Here is a 25,306-nt window from a genome sequence, read left to right on the forward strand (position 1 = left end):
GGACTTAAAGGACCATATGAGGTGCCAGGAATTGACCCTAGTCAGCCAAGTGCAAAGCAAGCATCATATCTACTCCAGTCCCATTTTTACAAGAATTAAAAGTTTTACAAGAATTAAAAAAAAAAAGAAAAAAAAAGGAAACAAAAAACCTTGGAGTGGAGGTTTTTGTTACAAACATTGGGGAGGAGACTTGAGAGCTTAGGGGCTGTAGATGAAGTTGATGTCGGATCCAGGACTAGTAGAGTGCTTACAGATTCAAAATCATCCACAAACTACTTGGGAATAATTCAATTAATTTTAAGTGGGAGTGGGATATTTATCAGATTAGGGGAAAGTAGGGTGTGAGCTCTGTATAAACCTTTAGGGAAAAACAGGTTGTGTGCTCTGTTTAGCTGCAAGGGTAAATCTGGGATCTGTGTGACTACTTGTGGTGGCACTCTGGAGTCCCTCTGTGGAGCTGGGGATACAGCCTGGCCCCCTGTTTAAAAAGCAGGCAGTCCAGCCTGTGGAGTGATCTCTCACTGACCTGTCAACCCTTTTAGAGACTTAATGATTGTCATTCCATAAACATTGGCTTATTTTTTTTCTTTGTTTTTTCTCCCAACCCCCATTGGCTTATTTTTTATAGATTGGTATTCCATTTTTATCTAAACTCTTCCTTTTATTGTTTTGTTTTGAGGCCACACCGCCAGTGTTCAGGGCTACTTACTGTGAGATTCAATAATTTTCACAAATTTTCTTTTTACTGTACTTTTTAATTCATTTTTAGTAATTTTACCCCCACTTAGCTGGAAACAAATGTTTTATGAACAACTATGTCAACTATGTGAGAGTCTTTAAATAAAGTAATTTATATATATATATATATATATATATATATATATATATATATATATTTTAAGTGGGTCAAGAAACAGAGCACTCATCTAATGTATGGTGTCCTAGCAAGACAAGAAAACAACAAAAAGCCATGGATCATTCCTAACTCAATTTCAGTGTGAGCCACAGTGACTAAAGACAAGCAACCTAGTCCTGTTTGCCTGCTGGAAGAACAAATTTAGGGGCTCAGACATGTCTCATACATGCCTGCTCTTCTGGTTTCTGGTCAGCTCTTGAACATGTTTTGATTAGGTCTCGAACCTTGGCAATCCCCAAAGCGGGACTTGGTTTGGACTCCAGAACAAATTCGGATTCCAAACAAAGGTTGGAGCTATGAACTGCAGGTGGGGTGATATTTTTTGGGGGGGAGAGGGATTGTATGTTGTATGTTTTTTTTTAATCCAGGGAGACATTTGGGTAGAGGAGACAATGTCCCCTGTGGCGCTGAGTAAGTCAAAACATCTTACTCGTCCTTTTTTTTGGTTTTTGGGCCACACCCGGCGGTGCTCAGGGGTTACTCCTGGCTGTCTGCTCAGAAATAGCTCCTGGCAGGCACGGGGGACCATATGGGACACCGGGATTCGAACCAACCACCTTTGGTCCTGGATCGGCTGCTTGCAGGGCAAACGCCGCTGTGCTATCTCTCCGGGCCCACATCTTACTCATTCTTTACTATTATTTTGCATGTTTAAAAACAATGCGGAAAGTTTAAAATTATTTTGTCAAATTCTACCAACAAAAATAAAGCTGGTGATGAATATAAAAAACGAACAACAAAAGTCTTACTCAGCTCGCTGTAATATTCTCCAGCACCAAAAAGGAGCATCAGGCGTTACCCATAAATGAGTCAACGAGTTGGCATTTGTACCAAACAATGTTTAACGAGGAGGAACAACAAGAAAAGAACCTGTTGGCTTTTCTCCAAAGCCAATAGCAGACCCGCCTAGGTGGCCAGCGGCATAGACGCCTCTCGGGCCGTCGACCTACGGCGCCTGCGCACCCACTCGCGGCCCCGCCCCTTCTCCGGAACGGCCCGCCCCGGGGCGTGGCCACGCCTGAGGTCTGCCGCGGCGTCCGGAAGCCGGGCTGTCAGCTCCATTTTGTTGTGGGGACGCGTCGCGCTAGCTGCTGTGCAGTCGACGGCCACCTTGCGAGCTCGCCCGCTGGCTCTCCCGCTCCGCGCGGTAAGGCGTCGGGAGAAGGCCCGTCTCCGCGCCCTGCGACTGCCTCGCGGTCTCCAGGCCGCAGCTCTCGCCCGTCGTCCTCCTGAGGCAGCCCCGCGCGGCTTCTGTGGGCGCCACGGAGGCCGGGGCCGCGTCGCCTCGGCCGCTGTCGGCGGGGGGAGCGCCGGGGCCGGGGCCGGTGCCGGTGCCGGCGGCCTCGGCGTGGCTGAGGGGCCTTGAGGCAGGCGCGCGCCGCGACAGGGCCCGGCGCCATGTTGTGTGGCGTCTGTGGCCGCTCTAAGATGGCGGCGGGGCGGGGCTGGCTGCGCGCGCCTGCGCGGGAGGGCCGGGAGCGCCTCGGGAGCCCGGCGGGTGGGCTTTGCTGAGGCCTCTAGGAGGAGGACGCCGGGGCTCTTCCTCCTCTCTCTGCCCGAGGTGCTGCTTCGTAAGCCGCCCCTCCGGCGCTCACCGGGGCCCTGCAGGTGCGGGAGTCTCGGGTTGGATCCCATGCGGCCCGACTTTAGCCCCCGGTGATCGGGTTTTATCAGGCACGTCACGTCGGCGACCTGACAGGACAGGTCCAAAGGTCGCAGCTGGAGCGACTTTGACATGAGTCTGCGACCTTAGGGGGCCTTAGGGGGGCGGCGCTCTGGGATCGCTCCTGGCAGACCCTGGCGGGGGGTCATCTGGCATGCCCTGCATCGAACCTGGCTCCTTCACGTGCAAGATAAACGCCTACCAACTAGCTGTGTTTGTTAGAGTCTTTTGTTGTGTTGTTGTTTGTTTTGGGGTCACACCCGGCAGCCCTCAGGGGCCACTCCTGGCGCTAAGCTCAGAAATCGCCCCTATGGGCGACAGCCAGGAGTAACCCCTGAGTACCACGGGTGTGGCCCCCCCCAAAAGAAAGAAAGAAAGAAAGAAAGAAAGAAAGAAAGAAAGAAAGAAAGAAAGAAAGAAAGAAAGAAATGGCCCCCGTCAGACTGGGGGTCTGGGGGGACCGTATGGGATGTCGGGATTCGAAACACCTTCCTTCTGCATTCAAGGCAAAGGCCTTATCTCCATGCTATCTCTCTGCCCCCTTTTTTTTTTAAATCAGGCCTCTGATGATTTGAACAGTTGCAAAGATTCTTTTTGTTGTTTGTTTTCTGTTTGTGGCCACACCCAGCCCAGCAGCCCTTGAAAATTCATCTTGTCTCCGCTCAGAAATCACTCCTGGGGCCAGATAGATAGCATGAAGGTGGTAAGGCTTTTGCCAGGACGGTGGTTGGAATCCCCGCATCCCATATGGTCCCCCACCCCACCCCACCCCCCGAGCCTGTCAGGAGGGATTTCTGAGTGTAGAGCTAGGAGTAACCCCTAAGCGCCTCCGGGTGTGACCCAAAAACCAAAAAAAGAAAAGAAAAGAAAAATAATAAAAAGAAAAAGCAATCACTCCTGGCAGGCTCAGGAGACCTTATGGGATGTCGTGCATCTCTGGAACCACTGTGTGCAAGGCAAATTCCCTACCCGCTACGCTGTCTCCCATTTTTTGTACTGTTGGTTGTGGGTATGGGATATTGTTTAACGGATGGTTAAAAACACACAATTTATTTCTGTAGATGAGACACTCAAAGAGAGCTTACTGTCCTGATTGGGAAGAAAAAGATTGGGATTATGGGAAGTGGAAGAGCACCAGTAGTGGTCATAAAAGAAAAAGGAGATCGCCTAGCAGTGCTGAGGAGTACAAGCGCTGCAAATATAATCACTCTAAAACCTTTGATAGGTAAGGAGGTGTTTGGGGTGTGGGTTAAAGGTGTCATTTTCTTTTCTTTTCTTTTTTTTATTTTTTTTTTATTTTTGGGCCACACCCGGTAATGCTCAGGGGTTACTCCTGGCTATGTGCTCAGAAGTTGCTCCTGGTTTAGGGGACCATATGGGACACCGGGGGATCGAACCGCGGTCCGTCCAAGGCTAGCGCAGGCAAGGCAGGCACCTTACCTTTAGCGCCACCACCCGGCCCCAAAGGTGTCATCTTCAATGCAGTATTTTTTCTGGCCTTGTGAAGAGGGTGGATGGGTGTGGCCTCCAAACCAAAACTGTCCTGCGTCTTAATAACATTAAAGAAAATACATTTCATCCATAAAACTATGGTAGCTGAAGTAACTACTATTCTTTGTTACCAACAATGACATTGAACTTCACAAGGATTTGAAGGTACTTGGTTTAGGTATAAAGTGAAAATTTGTTTTTCTCCAGCCATTATCTAGAAAGCAGATCTATAAATGAGAAGGACTACCATAGTCGCCGTTACATTGATGAGTACAGAAATGACTACAATCAAGGATGTGACTATGGATACCACCATAGAGACCATGAAGGCAGATATCAGAACCATAGTAGCAAATCCTCTGGGAGAAGTGGAAGAAGTAGTTATAAAAGCAAACACAGAATTCACCACAGTGCTTCTTACCATCGTTCACATGGGGTATGAGCTGTTTTAAAACATTTGACTTTTTATTTCCCATGCGGAACAAAAACTTGAGTTTATGTTTGAGAACAGTAGTGTTTTAAGATGAAGACATCTCAATTTTAACGTGCAGGATTCTTTTCTGTGATTGCATTGATAGGAAATTCTTAAAATACAGCACAGTTGGCAACTAATTGTCGTGCCACTGATGTAATGATCCGGAATAGTCTGTAGCAATAAGATAATTTGATTTTGTAAGTTGACACCTTATCACAAAAACATGGTAGGCAGTTTGTTGTATGTTTAAGAGAATTGAGTGTGCCTCTGTTCATGCTCTGTAAACATTTTCACTACACAAGATGTCAGTTCAGCTAATGTTTAAAATGCCATAGCATTGTCCTTATGTGTCAGAAACCTTTTTCTCCAGAATTAGGGCTTTTATTATTTTACTATTTGATTTGTTAGATTCACTAGGCAGTCTTAATTTGCCCACAGTCTACAAATAAATATTAAAGCCTACAGTTTGCAGCATTAAATTAGGACATTAGAAGCTTAACAGTATGTTTCAGTGAATGCTACAGTTAAGGTTTTTTTGGGGTTTTGTTTTGTTTTGTTTTTTAAAGAAAACAATTGTATTATGTTTTGTTGCCTTGCCACTTTGAGTATCTTATCTGAAAATCTGTTCCTTGCCATGTTTTTCTCCTGTTAACATAAACTATGTGCCCTGTGAATTTCTGGGGACTGAATTTGAAATTGCTCCTGCCAACCGTTTGTGGCCTGGCGTGTATCTGAATGCCTGAATATCTCCCCGCTGAATGAATTTCGTATTCTGCCCTGAATTCACTCGGGTATATTGATTGGCTGGATGATCTTGGTGCCGCCCACTTGACGTTTCCAGAAGAGTCACCGAAGGAAAAGATCCAGGAGTGTAGAGGATGATGAGGAGGGTCACCTGATCTGTCAGAGTGGAGACGTACTAAGTGCAAGATGTATAGAATATTTTTCAACACTTATTAACTTTACAGATAACATTATATATAAAGATTAAGATTTCAGGGATATGGAAGTCTTTCTGTTTTTTCTTTTCTTTCTCTGTTCCTTTTTTTGTTTTGTTTTCCATTTCTTTTGGTGGGGGGGTTGTATTTTCTGCTTTTTTTTTTAGAAAATTTAATGTTTGTTAAGAGTTTCCAAAATAGTAAATCAAATTAATGAAATTAGTTTTAAGAATGGAAGTTAAAACTAAAAGTTTATGTATTTTTGACAGTGTTGAACTAGAATAATATGCAATGATAGCATTTATTATAAGTAAACTATCCACTTCTTATATGACAGATTTATTTCTCTCTTTTAGATGAAATTATTGATACGTTAGGTGAAGGAGCTTTCGGAAAAGTGGTGGAGTGCATTGATCATAAAGCGTAAGTTTCCTGATTTGTGGTTGCATTTTTCATTTGTAATCAGTAGCTGTGAATAGCATGTGTAGCCTCATTAATTTTTATTTTAAACGGGAAAGTTTTTTTTGTTGTCTCATATTTGTGACTTCCTTTTATATTAGTGGTTCTCTTAGGGCTGGCTTTTGCCTTACAACCTGTGGACCTGGGTTTGATCTCAGCATCCCAGTTAGTTGCAAAGAACTGCCAGGAGTTCACTAGGTGTGGCCCAAAAATGGATAAAGAAAAAATTAGTGGTGGCTTTCAGTTCAGCTTTAGTTTTCTATCTTTGAAGTTTGGGGAGCCAGAGAAATAGTCAGCAGGCAGAGCACTTGTCCTGTGTGATGCTGACCCAGCTTTAATCCCCAGCACCCCATACAAGACCCCTGAGCATGGCCAGAAACCTTGGCACAGCAGGTCTTTTTTTGTTTGTTTTGTTTTTTGGGCCACACCCGGTAATGCTCTAGAATTACTCCTGACTGTGCTCTCAGAAATCACTCCTGGCTTGGGGACCATATGGGATGCCAGGGGTTGAACTGAGGTCTGTCCTAGGTTAGCGTGTGCAAGGCAAATGCCCTACCGCTTGGTCACCACTCCAGCCCCTTCAAATTTTAAATAAACTTTTTTTTTGTTTGTTTGGTTTTTTGGGCCACACCCGGCAGTGCTCAGGGGTTACTCCTGCTTGGCTGCTCAGAAATAGCTCCTGAAGTTCTTTTTTAACATAGTAAAGCGATCTTCAGGATAGTTGCAAATGATGTTTTCTTTTTTGTTGTAGGTCTGTTTAAAAGAATAGTTTATTTTGACAATTGAGTCCTGAGTTCTTTTTTTTTTTTATGTTTTATTTATGGTTTTTGTTTTGTTTTGGTTTTTGGGCCACACCCGGTGATGCTCAGGGGTAACTCCTGGCTGTCTGCTTAGAAATAGCTCCTGGCAGGCACGGGGGACCATATGGGACACTGGGATTCGAACCAACCACCTTTGGTCCTGGATAGGCTGCTTGCAAGGCAAACGCCGCTGTGCTATCTCTCTGGGCCAGAGTCCTGAGTTCTTTTACATAGGTGTCAAAAGTTTAATTGTACTCATTAAAAGTGGCATGATTATTTTTTATTAAGGTTTCTTAAAATAACAATCTTCTCCTTTACTTTTTTTGCTTCTGGAAGTTTTTTCTCTCTTTTGATGGCAGATTTATGACATGAATTATTTAGAGGCTTCCTACTGTCATTGATAAAAGTTCTGAGATCTAGAGCACCATTCGAAGGAACTGTTTTATATGATCTTTTAAGTCTTAGTTGTAATTAAGGTGTAGGACAAGGGTCTCAAACTCAATTTACCTGGGGGCCACAGGAGGCAAAGTCAGGGTGATCCTTGAGTGCAAAGTCAGTAATAAGCCTTGAACATTGGGGGATGTGACCCAAACAACTAAAACAACAAAACAAAAAAAGATTCCTCTAGGGCAGGGCCACAAAATGTTGTACGGAGGACCGCAAACGGCCCACAAGCCACGAGTTTGAGACCCCTGGTGTAGGTGTTTTTAACTTTCGTGGGGAGAGTGTTTTTGTTGGTTTTTTGGTCAGGTTGATTTTTGTTTGTTTGTCTGTTTTGGCATTACCTGGCAGTGTTCAGAGATCACTCCTGGTGGACTTGGGATACTATATGGGTACCGGTAATTAAATCTAGAATCCAGGTCGGCCTTAGGCGGGGCAAATTCCCTTCCCACTGACTACCTCTCTTGTCTCCTTAACTTTTTTATTTAGGTATTGAATGGATCCAATATCCTATTAATAAGAACTGTCAGTACATTGTTTAGGATCCTGTAAATAACACACGTCTGCTAAAAGCATTTGTCAGTCCATATGTATTATTGCATACCTAGAAGTATTTTAATAGAGTTTTGTTTTGCTTTTGGGTCACACCAGTGGTTACTGCTAGCTCTGCACTCAGGAGTCACTCCTGATGAGCTTGGGACCATATTGGACACAAGGGGGTTGAATTTGGATCAATCATGTACAGGGCAAGTATTATGTATTATGTATTATTTATTGTAGTTGTCGTAGACTAAGGTGTAATTTACATGCAGCAGACAAATCTAAGGTGGGTTGGTGACCTAAACGCTATTGTTATACTTTCATGTACACAGTCCAGGTTCAAGCCCCTGTTTTACGTGGTTTCTTGGGCTCTGGCAACCAGGAACAGCCCCAGACCTGTGTGACCCAAATTTTTTCAAAAAAATTTTTTATTATCAGGCTATAAAATAAAACATGAGTTAGCATAGTAAATTTGGAGAGCATGCTAGAAAGAAATGGAATTGGACTTCATCTGGAATTACTTTGCCCCCACCCAACAGAGGCGGTAGACATGTGGCAGTAAAAATAGTTAAAAATGTGGATAGATACTGTGAAGCTGCTCGCTCAGAAATACAAGTTTTGGAACACTTAAATACAACAGACCCCAGCAGTACATTGTAAGTATCAAAATGGAATTCGGAAAATTGCCTCATGAAGATTTGAAGTGTGAGAAATGGTGCTCATGTACATTTTGTTCGTTTAAAGCCGCTGTGTCCAGATGCTGGAGTGGTTTGAGCACCATGGTCATATCTGCATTGTGTTTGAATTATTAGGACTTAGTACCTATGACTTCATTAAGGAAAATGGCTTTCTACCATTTCGACTGGATCATATCAGGAAGATGGCATATCAGATATGCAAGTCTGTGAATTGTAAGTACTTGGCATAATGTCCATTAATGTAGACTTACTAAGACTTGGTACCAGACTAGTTTGGCTGCAGTTAAGAAAATAAATTAGCAAAGGAACTGTTGGGGGCGAGGCACGGGGGTGTAGGTTAGCAGTAGGGCACCTGCCTGCGAGGCCATGGATTAGATACCCAATGGTGGGGTGGTAGGGTCAGGAACAGAAAGGGGCCAAAGAGATAGCACAGTGGTAGGGCATTTGCCTTGCATGCAGCCAATTCAGGACGGACAGTGGTTCGAATCTCATATGGTCCCCCTGGGGGTTCGATTTCTGAGCACAGAGCCGGACTACGAGCACCGCTGGCTGTGACCCAAAACCAAAGTAAAAGGAAAAGAAAATACAGCATTGTATTATTGAGGACCTGTTTTTGTTGTTGTTGTTGTTGACTCACAAAAGATTGAAGTCTGGTAGAACTGAGAATGCATGTACATTTTGAATGGGTTCTTTGTTGTTCTGGTATAGTTTCTGGTTTTTCATGTAACCTCTTTTTGTTCCTCAGTTTTACACAGTAACAGGTTGACTCACACAGACTTAAAGCCTGAGAACATCTTATTTGTACAGTCTGACTACACAGAGGCATATAATCCCAAAATGGTAATTCTTGAATGTATTATCTTCAAAAGTTTAAATGAATATGTGTTATGCTTTTACTATTAAATATTAAACCTCTTATAACCATTTGTGATTTTCAGAAACGTGATGAACGGACCTTAATAAATCCAGATATTAAAGTTGTGGACTTTGGAAGTGCAACATATGATGATGAACATCACAGCACTTTGGTGTCTACAAGACATTATAGGGCACCTGAAGTTATTTTAGGTATTAATTGTGTTATCTTTGTTGTGGGAGTCTTAAGATGTAGAGTTAGGAGCTGGAGCGAGTAGAGTGGTAGAGTAGTAGTACCTTGCATGTGGCCAACCCATGTTTAAGCTCTGGAACTCCTGTATAGTCTCTAAAGCCCTCCAGGAGTGGTTCCGGAGCCCAGAGCCAGGAGTAATCCCTGAGCACGGCTGAGTGTGTCCTAAAAAGGAAAAAATGTTTAAGTCCTCTCTTGAATTTTATTATTTTATTTTATTTTTTGTTTTTTTAGGGCACACCTGACAGCACTCAGGTTACTCCTGGCTCTGTGCTCAGAAATCACCCCTGGCAGGCTTAGGATGTCAGGGATAGAACTCGGGTCCATCCCAGGTCAGCTGTGTGCAAGGCAAACAGCCTACTGCTGTGCTATCACTCCGACCCCTATGTCCTCTATTTTAAAATAGTCTGGATATTGGGCCAGAGAGATAGCACAGAGGTAAGGAATGCAGCTGATCCAGGAAGTATGGTGGTTTGAATCCTGGTATCCCATATGGTCCCCTGAGTGCCAGGAGTAACCCCTGAGCACTGCTGAGTGTGACCCCTCCCCCCCCCAAAAAAAAATCTGGATATTGAGTTCTTAGGGTTAGCTTTCTAACAGTTGCTTTATTTTGCAGCCCTAGGATGGTCCCAACCTTGTGATGTCTGGAGTATAGGTTGTATTCTTATTGAGTACTACCTTGGCTTTACAGTATTTCCAGTAAGTATCAGTGATCTGTTACTGGGGCTTTAGACAAGAGAAATGCCTGCTTATTTGACTGATTTAACTTGAAGTATAAATTTACATGACCTTCTTTATAAATTACTAATTGTAGTTAGTGTGAAATAGATATCTTGTTGAACACTTTAATTTCTTTAAAACATTTGTTACAAAAGGCTACCCTTATCAGGGGAATCATTCTCTAAGGCCTTAATAAATTGTTATTAGCTGTAACAAATTTAAAATGCCCCCTCTTTTGGGATAAATCCTAGGCAAGAAATTTAACAGATGAAAACCAAAAAAGGTATGTGCAAGTGGAAGTAATTTTTTCTTAATTTTTATTTCAGACACATGATAGTAAAGAGCATTTAGCCATGATGGAAAGGATTCTTGGGCCATTACCAAAACATATGATACAGAAAACCAGGTATGTTGGTTTTGTGGGGGGTGGGGTGGATTTTTTTTTGGTGGGGTGTTTTTGTTCTGTTTTGGTTTTTAGGCAAAATGCTTAGGCTTCTACTCCTGGCTCTGCACCCAGATATCACTCTGGCAGGGCTCATGACTGTAGAGGGTACTAGGGATAGAAGCCGGCTGGACTTCATAACAGAGCAAACACTACCTCTGGCTCTATTGGTATTAATGTCAAAATTGGGGTGGAGAAGGGAGAGAGAATATAGCCTTCAGTGGCATTTAGTCATGACACCTAACTAGAACATTATAGATCAGAGGTGTATATTAGATTAATGCTTTCTCACTTAAATAGCGGATTTACTAAGAGAAGAGAATCAGCATCTCTAAGCTGTCCTTAATATTTTGGAAAGTATTTGCCTACAAAAACTTAGACTCAATGTTCCTAGAACTGATACAATTGCCTTTGGTGGGCCCGGAGAGATAGCACAGCGGTGTTTGCCTTGCAAGCAGCCAATCCAGGACCTAAGGTGCTTGGTTCGAATCCTGGTGTCCCATGTGGTCCCCCGTGCCTGCCAGGAGCTATTTCTTTTTTTTTTTTTTTTTTTTGGTTTTTGGGCCACACCTGTTTGACGCTCAGGGGTTACTCCTGGCTATGTGCTCAGAAATCGCCCCTGGCTTGGGGGGACCATATGGGACGCCGGGGGATCGAACCGCGGTCCTTCCTTGGCTAGCGCTTGCAAGGCAGACACCTTACCTCCAGCGCCACCTACCCGGCCCCACCAGGAGCTATTTCTGAGCAGACAGCCAGGAGTAACCCCTGAACACCGCCAGGTGTGGTCCAGAAACAAACAAAAAAAAAATTGCCTTTGGTAAGTTTATTCAATAGCTGCTGGAGAAAGCTCAGTGGCAGTGGCCTTTGTATGTGGGAGGCCTGGATTTGATCCCTGGCGTCATATGGTCCCCCAACATTGCCAGCTGTTCCAAAATCATTAATATAACATTAAAAAGACTTAAAACATTATAATTTATTATTTTTCTTAGGAAACGTAAATATTTCCATCATGATCGGCTAGACTGGGATGAACACAGTTCTGCTGGCAGATACGTTTCAAGGCGTTGTAAACCCCTGAAGGTGAGTGTGGGTCGTTGCTGCCATGACTGAAACCTCAAGTTTTGCCTCTTTCTGGTGGAAAAATCAAATGGTAGACTCCTAAAAATGACTGGCATGTGGGTTTTTTTTTTCCCCCTTTTAGGAGTTTATGCTTTCTCAGGATGCTGAACATGAGCTGCTTTTTGACCTCATTGAGAAAATGTTGGAGTATGACCCATCTCGAAGGATCACTCTGAAAGAAGCCTTGAAACACCCTTTCTTTCACCCTCTGAGGAAATAACGTAGATCTACCGTGTACAGCTCTCCTAGAGATGACTTGTCTAGACTGTATCAGTCCAGTTTTAACTAAGTTATTTTGTATAGATTATGTGAGTTTCTTAAATTTTTATATTGTCATGTTTATTTAGAACCTGATTTTAAATGGAATGGCTAAGGAACTGTCTTTGCTAGTAATTACTGTATAAGTAAGATTATTCAGGATCAAGCTTGTGCTTATGAAATTTCTATCATTCGTTTTTAGTGCTATTATTTTTACCTCCCCTCATTTCCAAGAATAAATATTTCGGCACATTGCTCGTTCTCGTGTCAGTCATGCCTCAGCTTCTTTCTTTTCCATTATGTATCTCCACTTCTCTGGAGAAGCTCTTGTTCTCTTTTAAATAAATCTCATATTTCCCTGAGTAAGATGTTGTCACTTTGTTTAAAAAATAATTGAAAAAAACATTGCTTGGTTTCCTTAAGACTTTTTTTCTCCTCAGTTTTTGGGTCACAACAGTAATGCTCTAGGATCATGCATGAGTTTTCAGGGGACTTAGAAGGTGCCCGGATTGAACCCTGGTCAGCTACATGCAAGTCAAGTGCCCTATCTGCTCACTATCACTCTGGTCTCAAGTTTTTGGGGGAATACTTAACCTGTTTCCACTTTAGGGTCCTCTTATCTTTCTTTGCATCTTTATAAACATTTTTTGGATTAATATTGTAGTTGGTTTTTAGATGTTTGTATCTTTTGTGCAATATATGGTCTCTTATTGTCTCCTGAGCAGATGCCAATTTTTAGAAAATTGTTTATAAATTAGTCATTACCAAGTTGACCTGGGCTTTCTGTTGTAAGAATTCTTTCTTGGGATAGCATGGAGGTAGAGCATTTCCCTTGCATGCAGAAGAACAGTGGTTTGAATTCCGGCATCCCATATGGTCCCCAGAGCCTGCCTGGAGCGATTTCTGAGCATAAAGCCAGGAGGAACCCCTGAGCGCTGCCGGGTGTGACGCTCAGGTTACTCCTGGCTATGCACTCAGAAATTGCTCCTGGCTTGAGGGACCATATGGGACCAGGGACTGAACTCAGGTCCGTCATGGGTCAGCCACGTGCAAGGCAAAAGTATGGGTCTGGAACAAAACTACAGTGAGTGAATAGTGGGGCTCTTGCCTTATATAAAACACTCCCGGGGCCAGAGAGATGGCACAGCGGTGGGGCTTTTGCCTTGCAAGCATCTGATCCAGAATGGATGGTCGTTTGAATCCCAGCATCCCGTGTGGTCCCCTATGCCTGCTGGGGTGATTTCTGAGTGCAGAGCCAGGAGTAGCCCCTGAGCACGACCAGGTGTGATCCAAAAGCCAAAAAATAAAGAGACTCCTAGTACCACATACAGTGACCTGAGTACTGTCAGGCATTTCTTGTGGGTAGAACCAGGAGTAACCCCTGATACCCAAAACGAAAAGGTTTTAGAGAAGAGGATTTTGTGGGCCCGGACAGATAGCACAGCGGCGTTTGCCTTGCAAGCAGCCGATCCAGAACCTAAGGTGGTTGGTTCGAATCCCGGTGTCCCATATGGTCTCCCGTGCCTGCAGGAGCTATTTCTGAGCAGACAGCCAGGAGTAATCCCTGAGCACTGCCAGGTGTGGCCCAAAAAAACAAGAAAAAGGAAAAAAACAGAGGATTTTGTGTTTTTGCAGAAACTGGCCTGTTCTCTACATCTTTTAGTCATTTTTGTCTCATAATGATTGGGGTTTTTTTTTTGTTTGTTTTTTGTTTTTGGGCCATACCCGGTGACGCTCAGGGGTTACTCCTGGCTATGCACTCAGAAGTCGCTCCTGGCTTGGGGGACCATATGGGACGCCAGGGGATCAAAGCCCAGCATCCCAGGTGGTCCCCCAAGCCTGCCAGGAGCGATTTCTGAACGTGGAGCCAGGAGAAACCCCTGAGCGCTGCTGGGTGTGACCCAACCCCCCCCAAATACAAAATAAAAGTGCATACATTATATTATTCATATTAATGTTAGAATTGGAGCTAAGAACATTAGCACCTGTGGAGGTTCATCTTACCTTCTATGTTACGGATCTTTTAATTGTTAGGGGGCCACACTCTTGGTGCTCGGTTTCCTCCTGGCTCTGTGTACAGCTCTGGTGGGCTCAAGGAACCATAAGGGATGCCTGGGATCGAACACCCTACCCACTTCTCTATAGCTGCAGCCCCTACAGTTCTCGTAATGACTATTTTTACAGATCATGACTGTTGTGGCTTCCTCAGGAACAGGAACCTTTCCCTCAGGCTGGAGGCTCACTGCTTATTGCTCGATGCTCATTCTTGCTGCTTGGAAGCCCCTTGCTCAGTTGCCTATCCCTTAGTCAGTCTCAGCCAGTCTGCACTGTCTCATGGTCTCTTCCTTACCTAAACACCATTTGGCCATTATCTGATTGTTTATGTTACCTATCTCCAGTTGGTGCCATTTCTGCTGATTGGCAATCTCCTATGTAAGCAAGATTTAAACAGTGGTCCTCAAACTATGGCCTGTGGGCCACATATTGTATTTTTTTTTTAACTTTTTGTTTTGTTTTGTTTTGTTTTCTGGGCCACACCGGTGGCCAAACCACATATTTCCACACCGCCCCCAATTTAGGCTACTCACTGGGGATGCTCAGGGGACTGACACCACTGTTGTGTTGGAGACCTGCTGTGCAAGCACTACTTCTGCTATCTCATCTCTGGTTCTAATCTGCATCTTTCTAATTCTTTGAGAAATGAGACTTTATTAGAATGGCAAAAAATTTCAAGTGCACTGCACTGGAAAACATGGCTTGATGTTTGTTAATTATTCATGCTAAGAAAAAAAAAGTTGGATGCCTCTTTGATTCATAGAATTCCATACATGCATTGTCTTTACACTGTGATTTGAGGTTTTTGTTGACAGAATCCAACTAACTAGACTGTTGTATTTTTTTGTTTTGTTTTTGGGCCACACCCGGCGTTGCTCAGGGGTTACTCCTGGCTGTCTGCTCAGAAATAGCTCCTGGCAGGCACGGGGGACCATATGGGACACCGGGATTCGAACCAACCACCTTTGGTCCTGGATCGGCTGCTTGCAAGGCAAACGCCGCTGTGCTATCTCTCCGGGCCCCCACATATTGTATTTGTTCCTGTTCTGTTTCTTCACTTCAAAGTAAGATATATGCAGTGTGAATAGGGATTTGTTCATAGGTTTTGTTTTTGTTGTACTCTGGCCCTCCAATGGTCTCAGGGACAGTGAACTGTGGCCCCCTGTTTAAAAAGTTTGAGGACCACTGAAACAACTATTAGAAAGTTTTTATTTTCTGGTCTCTTTTCTTCCAGCCCCGCAACCAAAAAGGTCAGACCAGGATTCTTGCTCCTTGGTTTAGGGGCCATTCCTGGCAGTACTTGGGGCTAATCTGGCTCAGTGTTCAGGCACAACCATGCAGCACTGGAAGTGGAATGCATGCAAGGCCCCTTCAGGGTCTTTTTTTGTTTATTTGTTTGTTTGTTTTTGGGTCACACCCGGCGGCACTTGGGTTACTCCTGGCTCTACGCTCAGAAATCGCTCCTGGCAGGCTGGCAGGCTCGGGGGACCAATATGGGATGCCGGGACGGGACTCAAACCACCGTCCTTCTGCATGGAAGGCAAACGCCTTACCTCCATGCAATCCCCCCCCCCTTCAGGGTCTTAATGATTAGGAGATGGTTAGTTATTTCCTTCCCTGGAGTTTGGCCCATGCAACAGAACCCAGCAGTGTAGCTGCTGAAGAAACTAAAGCACCACTAAAGCAGAGCCAGGAGTCGCCCTTGAGCACTTCTCGGTGTGGGGCACCTCCCATAAAATAAAAATTCACACCAAGATGTTAAGGTGCCTTTTCCTTCCCTTTTCTCTTTTGGTGGGGGAGGGCCACACTCCCTACTTTAAGCTATGCTTAAAGTGACTCCTATGGGCTTCAGGAGGCTTGGTGTTCAGGGGTCACTGGATGGGGTTTGGGTTACTGGATGTGGAGCCTGGGAGAGAACTGAGGTCAGCCACAGCAAAGCAAGTGTCTTGGGCTAGAGAGATAGCACAGGTAGGATCGGCTTTGTGCACGATAGACCCCTGACGGACTTGGGTTCAATTCTGACATCCTATATGGTCCCCTGAGCTTGCCAGGAGTGATTTCTGAGCGCAGAGCCAGAAGTGACCCCTGAGAGCTGCTGGGTGTGACACCCAACCCCCCCAAAAGCAAGTGTCTTGCCTCCTCCGGCCAGATACTGACATTTATGATCTTTTCTCTGCCACACATTTTTAGATTCTTGCCATGTGGGCCTAGAATGCTTGCCCTGGGGCCAGAGAGATAGCACAGCAGTAGGGCATTTGCCTTGCACACAGCTGACCCAGGACAGATGGTGGTTTGAATCCCGGCATCCTATATAGTTGCCTGCCAGGACCACCTTCTGAGCACAGAGCCAGGAGAAACCCCTGAGCATCTCTGGGTGTGACCCAAAAACGAAATAAAAAAAATCTTTCCCTGATGGTTGCCCGCCCAGATTTTGAAATCTTCTGAGCAACCAAATCTCTGTTCCTTAGTTCCTTAATGCTTAGTTCCTGAAATGCCACAGTTGTCTGACCTGACTATTTGCCATAGATTTGCCCAGAGTGGGTTCTTTCAAATTGCAGTCATCCCTGGATTATTCTCATCCAGAGAATAATCTGTCTTCACAATAATCAGGCTAATTTCTTTACCCATCTGCTGGCACCTTTGACTGATAGAAACTTTCATAAAAAACTTAACTACGAAACATCCAGCAACAGCTGGAAGCAGTCCTCTACCAGGAAAGACACTACCAAGGGTCTGACATCGACCTCTTAAAAAGAGACTTCCGGGCCCGGAGAGATAGCACAGCGGTGTTTGCCTTGCAAGCAGCCGATCCAGGACCAAAGGTGGTTGGTTCGAATCCCGGTGTCCCATATGGTCCCCCGTGCCTGCCAGGAGCTATTTCTGAGCAGAGAACCAGGAGTAACCCCTGAGCACCGCCGGGTGTGGCCCAAAAAACCAAAAAAAAAAAAAAAAAAAAAAAAAAGAGAGACTTCCGTTTACACTGAGAAGACTTGACAGCAACAATGACCTGCTCTACAGGACATGGTTCTCTCTAGTCCCCCTTAAGTGTGAGGTGAAACGAGAGGATGCTCTGCACCATCCTGACTGCAATATGGGATATGCAGACTCCAGGATCTTTAATACATGATACCAACAACAGAGACTATGTGAGGAATGGAGGTGTATTGCCACTACAGACGATGACTTGAATTGGACAAACTAATTTGCCTGGAGCCTAGAGTCAGTCCTGTGCCAGGAAACTTCAGGGGTAAGGTCTCCTTGTATTTAGACCATAATTTGTCTTTCCATGTCCCTTATGTTTTGGTGGGCCTATGCAAACAAATGCCACTTTAATACCATTTTTTACTATGTTCCCTTGACTCCAATCCTTAAGAAAAACAAGCCACTAAAACTTTTGAGGTTAACTTAAACTAGTTAGCATGTGCATGGAACTAGAGAAATGTACTTTGCCCTCAATGTTTAAGGAGTTACATAAGTCTAATGTCTTTAGATTATATTGTGTGCTGCTAAGAAATAGTATGTACTACAACTGGGAATTTGAGGGACAAAGTAATTGTATTGTACAGGGGTTCAGTTTTGTTTCTATTAATGTTCTTTGGCTGAAAGTTCAAGGCTGGGATATCATCGATGGGACTACCGAGAATTCTGTTTATGGGTGATTGGGCTTCCACTGTAACTTTACCCTGTCCTCTTTCTTTGCATCTTTGTTGTCATAATTAAAATAAAAAAAAATTAAAAGAAAAAAAAAACTTAACTAGGGGTCCGAGAGGTAGCATGGAGGTAAGGCATTTGCCTTGCATGCGGAAGGACGGTGGTTCGAATCCCGGCATCCCATTTGGTCCCCTGAGCCTGCCAGGAGCAATTTCTGAGCGTGGAGCCAGGAGTAACCCCTGAGTGCTGCCGGGTGTGACCCAAAAACCAAAAAAAAAACAAAAGAAAAATAACTTCATTTAGGGGCCGGAGTGGTGGCGCAAACTGCCTTGCGTGTGCTAGCCTAGGACAGATGGCAGTTCGATCCCCCGGTGTCCCATATGGTTCCCCAAGCCAGGAGTAACCCCTGAGCATCACCAAAAACCAAAAAAAAAAGTTCCACTTACTCAGACACTAGTGATATTATCAGGTTGTTCCTCCTTGGGGAGTTTTTCTCTTACCTTTGGAATCAGAATATCTAGTTCAGGGGTGTTCTCTCCTTGATTTTGTTTCTCCATACTTGTCTGCTCACATGTGCTCAGGGCTCACTTTCTGCAGGGCTTGGTTGGGAACCCATAGGCAGTGCCTGGAACTTAGCCTTTTCTGCCGTACTCTCTGACCCCAACGATGTCCTTTTTCAGTGCTGTTGTAAGGGCCCTTGTGGATTTTCCACTCTGTGAATGATAGATACTGATTCATCCCTGTCATTTTCTTGCATCCGTTGACTGTCCTTAATAACAACAGAAATGGATCTGGAAATGTTACTCAACCTGTAGTTTGTCTTCCAGGAGGCTCCGAATTTAAGCACCACAATGAATAAAGAAAAGATGGGGCCGGAGCCATGGCACAGCGATAGGGCGTTTACCTTGCAAGGGGCTGACCCAGGATGGACCTTTGTTCAATCCTTACCCCACCCCACCCCCCGCATCTCATATGGTCCCCCAAGCCAGGAGCAACTTCTGAGCGCATAGCCAGGAGTAGCCCCTGAGTATTACTGGGTGTGACCCAAAACAAAACAAAACAAAACAAAACAAAAACAAAAAAAAAATTACAATAACACACATCTGTTCTCTATACTTGCCCATTCTCAAGTACCATAGGTTTGGTGTAACCTTACAAGCACACCCTTGTCCCACTTCTAAGCCCTGTTCATCAGCAGAACTACAGCATTTCTGGAATTTCAGCATCCCACCATAACCCCCCATACCTTTTTTTTAGTTGTTGTTTTGTTTTTGAGCCACACCCAGTGAGGCTCAGGGATTACTCCTGACTCTGCTCTCAGAAATTACTCCTGGTGGTGCTTGGGGCTATATGGGATGCCAGGGGTCAAACCCAAGTTGGATGCATGCAAGGCAAGTGCCCTACCTGCTGTGCTATGTCTCCAGCGCCCTCTTTTCAGTTCTAACCAGGTCCTCTTCCTCTTTTACCTATCTGGTACCTGTCAGGGCCAAGGACCCACTCATTGCTTTTATGGATGTTAAACCCTATTTTGTGGTGACTCTGTAAGGCTGCCACTGACAGTGGTTAGGGGAAATGCGTGTCTGTTCTGTTCTGAAGACCCCAATGAACTCACCTCCATCCTTACAAGAAACTAATGTCTTCAACGTCTGACGTTTGATGTTCAGGGGTTACTCCTGACTAAGCGCTTAGAAATTGCCCCTGGCTTGGAGGGACCATATGGGACTCCAGGGGATCTGGCTAGCGCTTGCAAGACAGACACCTACCTCTCCAACCCCTGAGTTTTTTTTTTTTTGTTTTGTTTTGTTTTTGGGCCACACCCGGTGATGCTGGCAGGCACGGGGGACCATGTGGGACACCGGGATTCGAACCAACCACCTTTGGTCCTGGATCAGCTGCTTGCAAGGCAAACGCTGCTGTGCTATCTCTCCGGGCCTGAATTTTTTTTTAATAAAACTTTTTCTCCTTCCTTCCTTCCTTCCTTCCTTCCTTCCTTCCTTCCTTCCTTCCTTCCTTCCTTCCTTCCTTCCTTCCTTCCTTCCTTCCTTCCTTCCTTCCTTCCTTCCTTCCTTCCTTCCTTCCTTCCTTCCTTCCTTCCTTCCTTCCTTCCTTCCTCCCTCCCTCCCTCCCTCCCTTCTTCCCTTCCTCCCTTCCTCCCTTCTTCCTTCCTTGCTTCCTCTATGTTTTCTATTATTTTTGTTTCTTTGCTTTGTTTTCAGGTCAAATACAGTGGTGCTATATATAGGACTTCTTTTTCTTTCTTTCTTCTTTTTTTTTTTTTTTTTTTTTTTGGTGTTTGGGTCACTCCCGGTAGTGCTTGGGTCACACCCGGCAGTGCTCAGGGGCTACTCCTGGCTTTGTACTCAGAAATTGCTCCTGGCAGGCACAAGGGACCACATGGGATGTTGGGATTCAAACCACCATCCATCCTGGATCGGCTGCTTGCAAGGCAAATGCCTTACCGCTGTGCTATCTCCTCGGCCCCCTAAATAAAACATTTTGGGGACAGAGCAGTAGCTCAGTAGTAGTGTGTTTGCCTTGCATGTGGCCAACCTGGATTGGACCCAGGTTTGATTCCCAGCATTCCATATGGTTCCTCGAGCCTGCCAGGAGCAATTTCTGAGCGAAGAGCCAGGTGTAACCCCTGCATCTGCCAGGTGTGGCCCATAAAACTAAAACAAAAACAAAAAAAAACAATTGAATCATCCTGAGATACTTCCTGCTTTCCCTTTTAGACACTGTGGTTTGCAATATTGTTGAAGAAGTATCATGCATATCACTTTATCTTCTTTCAGCACCCAGTTCTTGTCCGGAGTGATCATTTTCCTTTTTTTTAAATTTCACTGATTGATTGATTGGTTTTTGGGCCACACCCAGCGGTGCTCAGGGATCACTCTTTGCTCTGTACTCAGAAATCACCCCCGGCATGCAAGGCAAATGCCCTACCGCTGTGCTATCTTGATACTCCAGTCCTGGAGTGATCATTTCCAACAATCACTGTCATAGTGCTCCCTTCTCAGTCCTAATTGCCCTTTTCCACTATTTATGGGAAGCTTCCTACCACAGACTGGACCTTCCGGCTCTCAGATGTCTCTATTTTTATTGAATATTAATACCAAATTACTATGTTTTTTAATCTCTCACAAATGAGTGCAATCATTCTATGTCTCTCCCTCTGACTCATTTCACTCAGCATAATGCTCTCCATATCCATCCATGTATAAACACATTTCATGACTTCATTTTTTCAAACCAATGCACAGTTTTCCATTAACTCCTGCTTTTGTGACTTTTTTTTATCTGATTAAACCACACCACCTAGCTTATTTGTTTTGGTTTTTCATCCATGCTGCGGTGGCTCAGGTTACTCCTCACTCTGTGCTCAGAAATTGATCTTGACAGGCTCAGGGAATGATACGGATGCCAAGGATTGAACCCGGGTCAGCTGCATGCAAGGCAAATGCTCTACCTGTCATCCTATTGCTCCAGCCCCCACATGGCTTATGATATAAATTATAAAAGTTATAATTGTCTTTTACTGTTCATGTCTTAATGACGTACTTTATCATAGGTATGTTCGTTATGGAAAAATGTCTAAATTTTGGTACTAGTTGTAGTTTTAAGCCCTCACTGCAGAGCTTGCTTTCTATCCATCTGCTGCAGGTAACAGGGTGGTGATAACTCCTGTACTGCTAGAAAGGGGGCTTGATACATCAACACTCAAATAGAACACGACTTGTCCTTTTTGGTTTGTTTTATTTTGGGGCCACACCTGGCGGTGCTCAGGGGTTACTTCTGACTCTGCGCTCCAAAATCTCTCCTAGGAGGCTCAGGAGACTATATGGGATGCCTGGGATCCGGGTCTGTCCCAGGCTGGCAGGTTGGCTGTGTACAAGGCACACACCCTATAGCTGTGCAATCCCTCTAGCCTCTCCCTTTTAAGTTTTTTTTTTTTTTTGGTTTTGTTTTTGGGCCACACCTGGTAATGCTCAGGGGTTACTCCTGGCTATGTGCTCAGAAGTTGCTCCTGGCTTGGGGGACCATATGGGACACCAGGGGATCGAACCGCGGTCCGTCCAAGGCTAGCGCAGGCAAGGCAGGCACCTTACCTTTAGCGCCACCGCCCGGCCCCCCTTTTAAGTTTTTTTCCCCTCAAGTTGGGTTGACAATGTGCAAGAAAATGCCCTAATCACTGTACCATTACACTAGTCCCACAGTTTTTTCTTTCACAAAGCTTTCTTGGGGTTGAGAATGTGTGGATGTTCCCAGAGGGCCTTGGGGACTGTGTGTAGTTTCCAGAGCTTCCTCTGTGACAGTGACCAGGATCAGGATTTACAGGGAGGGAAGCTCAGAACCTTTGGTTCACCAGGAAGGGAATAATTCAGGACTGCTTTTTGGTGGGGGGCTCACCCAGCTATGCTCAGGGCTTACTCCTGGCTCTATACTCAGGAAATACTGGTGGTGCATTCAGGAAGCATATGGGATGCTGGAAATTAATGTGGTCCCACCATTCAATTATTAGATACAGGTGGATAGTGGTTGAATAAGACAATGAAAAAAGAAAAAAAGGAAAAAGACAAGGAAAAGAACAGAACTTAATAGAGAAACCCATCACAAAATGGGGGAAAAGAAATGAACAGACACTTCCTCAAAGAAGAAATACAAATGGCCAGAAGACACATGAAAAAATGCTCTACACCACTAATCAGCAGGGAGATGCAAATCAAAACTACAATGAGGAGATCGGAGAGATAGCATGGAGGTAGGGGATTTGCCTTGCATGCAGGATAGTGGTTCAAATACCGGCATCTCATATGATCCCCCGAGCCTGCCAGGAGTAATTTCTGAGTGTAGAGCCAGAAGTAACCCCTGAGTGCTGCTGGGTGTGACCCAAAAAACAAAACTACAATGAGGTACCATCTCACACCACAGAGACTGGCACACATCACAAAGAACAAGAACAATCAGTGCTGGCAGGGATGTGGAAAGGAACTCATTCACTGCTGGTGGGAATGCTCTCTAATCTAGCCTTTATAGAAAACAATATGGAGGGCCCGGAGAGATAGCACAGTGGTGTTTGCCTTGCAAGCAGATGATCCAGGACCAAAGGTGGTTGGTTCGAATCCCGGTGTCCCATAGGGTCCCCCGTGCCTGCCAGGAGCTATTTCTGAGCAGACAGCCAGGAGTAACCCCTGAGCACTGCCGGGTGTGGCCCGAAAACCAAAAAAAAAAAAAAAAAAGAAGAAAACAATATGGAGATTCCTCAAAAAACTGGAACTTGAACTCCCATATGATTCTATACTACTTCTAGATTTATATACCTAGGGCCTAGGAACACAAAAATACAATTCAAAAATCCCTTCCTTACGCCTATATCCATTACAGCACTATTTACAATAGCCAGACTCTGGAAACAACCAAGATAACCCTTCAACTTATGAATGGGTAAAGAAACGGTGGTACATATACACAACGAAATATTATGCAGTTGTCAGGAGAGAGGAAGTCATGAAATTTTCCTATATGTGATGTACATGGAATCTATTATGCTGAGTGAAATAAGTCAGAGGGAGAGAGACACAGAATAGTCTCATCTATGGGTTTTACAAAAAATTAAAGACATTACTGTAATAAGGCCCAAAGACTATAGAGTTAAGGACTGAAAGGACATGAGTGTTACTGCTTTTAAGTGTTTTTTAAGTAGTATAAGACCTTTATCTGAAAGGTAATTTATGTGTTCGCTTCAGCATCACATATACTATAATTGGAATGATACAGAGATTGACATGGCCTCTGCACAAGAATAAAAGGTGATTTCTTTAGCAGAATCTTTTTTTTTTTTTTTTTTTTTTTTTTTAGTAATTTTCACATTCACAATGTGAAGCTCACCACAAAGAGTGGTGAACACTGTTAGGAAAATAACTACACTAAAAGCTAGCATGACAATGTTAAAGAATGAGAGAAATAGAATGCCTGTCTCAAATACAGGCAGGAGTAGGGGAGGAGAGGGCCATTGGTGGTGAGAATGTTGCACTGGTGAAGGGGGGTATTCTGTTTATGACTGAAATCCAACTACAAACATTCTTATAATCATGGTTCTTAAAGATTAAAAAAAAAAAGAATAGAGAAAGATCCACTATAACAATGATAGTTTGCACGGATACTCTGGACAAGAACTGAGTGCTGAAAGGGGATAAAGTGACATGCTTGGTACCCTTCCATTAACAAAAGTGCAAACCACAGTGCCAAAAAGGAAGAAGAGAAGCAAAATGCCCAGAGACAGGAAGGGGTGGGTGGGTGGGTGGGAGGGAACCTTGGGACATTGGTGGCGGGAAATGTGCACTGGTGAAGGGGTGGTGAACATTCTACGACTGAAAATTATGAACGATTTTATAGTCATGGTGCTTAAATAGTTAATTATTAAAAGGGGGAAAATTACTAAAAAAAAAAAAAGATTCTGCTAAAGAAATCACCTTTTATTCTTGTGCAGGGGCCATGTCAATCTCTGTATCATTCCAATTATAGTATATGTGATGCTGAAGCGAACACATAAATTACCTTTCAGATAAAGGTCTTATACTACTTAAAAAAACACTTAAAAGCAGTAACACCGGTGGCTTTAATTAGGGTCATGGCATTAAAGGGAAATAATTATGTTTTGATTCTGACGATGCTCAGGGGTCACTCTGTTCTGCACTTTAAGTCACTCCTGGCAGTGCTTAGGGGGACACATGAGATGCCGGGAATCAAACCTGTTCTATCTCTCCAGGCTTTAGAGAGATAGAAAACATTTTGTTTTTGTTTCATTAAATGAGTGGGCCAATAGAGGGTAAGTACTCCAAATTTCTAGTAGAGTATTATTATAATTGTCATAATTATTTTTTTTTTTTTTTTTTTTTTTTGGTTTTTGGGCCACACCCGGTAACACTCAGGGGTTACTCCTGGCTATGCGCTCAGAAGTTGCTCCTGGCTTGGGGGACCATATGGGACACCGGGGGATCGAACCGCGGTCCGTCCAAGGCTAGCGCAGGCAAGGCAGGCACACCTTACCTTTAGCGCCACCGCCCGGCCCCCGTCATAATTATTTTTTGAGATTTGGGGCCCATACCCAGTGGTGCTCAAGCATTACTCCTGGCTCTGTACTCAGAAATTATTCCTGGTAAACTTGGGGGACAACATGGGATGCTGGGGATCAAACCTGTTTTCACAGCACACACAGCAAACGCCCTACTACTGTGCTATCGTTCCAGCCCAAGAGAATACTATTTTGTTTTCGTTTTTTTGGGGTCACATCCGGTGCATTCAGGCTACTCCAATAGCTCCTTGGGCCAGAGCGATGGCGCAGTGGTAGGATGTTTGCCTTACACGCGGCTGACGCAGGACGGACCGCTTTTCGATCCCCAAGTCCCATATGGTCCCCCAAACCAGGAGTGATTTCTGAACGTATAGCCAGGAGGAATCCCTGAGTGTCACCCGGTGTGGCCCAAAAACAAACAAACAAACAAACAAAATCGCTCCTGGCACTGAGGGCCATCTGT

General features: G+C 44.4%; 1 protein-coding gene and 2 non-coding genes across 4 annotated transcripts in view; 2 read left to right on the forward strand and 1 right to left on the reverse strand.

Moving 5' to 3' along the window:
• Nucleotides 1-3,617: 3,617 nt before the first annotated feature.
• CLK1 (CDC like kinase 1) overlaps nucleotides 3,618-25,306 on the forward strand; it is a 747,223-nt gene continuing 725,534 nt past the window's right edge. The window contains exons 1-12 of one of the 2 annotated variants that reach the window (XM_049773259.1): nucleotides 3,618-3,804; nucleotides 4,278-4,506; nucleotides 5,387-5,477; nucleotides 5,840-5,906; nucleotides 8,263-8,379; nucleotides 8,468-8,634; nucleotides 9,167-9,261; nucleotides 9,360-9,489; nucleotides 10,143-10,225; nucleotides 10,573-10,652; nucleotides 11,678-11,768; nucleotides 11,890-12,028. In XM_049773259.1, the coding sequence (XP_049629216.1) occupies nucleotides 3,641-3,804; nucleotides 4,278-4,506; nucleotides 5,387-5,477; nucleotides 5,840-5,906; nucleotides 8,263-8,379; nucleotides 8,468-8,634; nucleotides 9,167-9,261; nucleotides 9,360-9,489; nucleotides 10,143-10,225; nucleotides 10,573-10,652; nucleotides 11,678-11,768; nucleotides 11,890-12,027 (1,452 nt within the window). In that variant the 5' untranslated portion in view covers nucleotides 3,618-3,640 and the 3' untranslated portion in view covers nucleotide 12,028. Of the gene's footprint in view, nucleotides 3,805-4,277; nucleotides 4,507-5,386; nucleotides 5,478-5,839; nucleotides 5,907-8,262; nucleotides 8,380-8,467; nucleotides 8,635-9,166; nucleotides 9,262-9,359; nucleotides 9,490-10,142; nucleotides 10,226-10,572; nucleotides 10,653-11,677; nucleotides 11,769-11,889; nucleotides 12,313-25,306 lie in introns of those variants that run through there. The other variant, XM_049773258.1, reaches the window with a different exon arrangement.
• Nucleotides 23,503-23,606, forward strand: LOC126009888 (U6 spliceosomal RNA). The gene has a single exon (XR_007496063.1). It is a non-coding gene; the product is annotated as a U6 spliceosomal RNA (small nuclear RNA).
• LOC126009876 (U6 spliceosomal RNA) lies at nucleotides 24,214-24,317 on the reverse strand. The gene has a single exon (XR_007496054.1). It is a non-coding gene; the product is annotated as a U6 spliceosomal RNA (small nuclear RNA).

The sequence above is a fragment of the Suncus etruscus genome, chromosome 5, assembly GCF_024139225.1.
Source record: "Suncus etruscus isolate mSunEtr1 chromosome 5, mSunEtr1.pri.cur, whole genome shotgun sequence".
In the NCBI taxonomy this organism is placed as follows: domain Eukaryota; kingdom Metazoa; phylum Chordata; class Mammalia; order Eulipotyphla; family Soricidae; genus Suncus; species Suncus etruscus.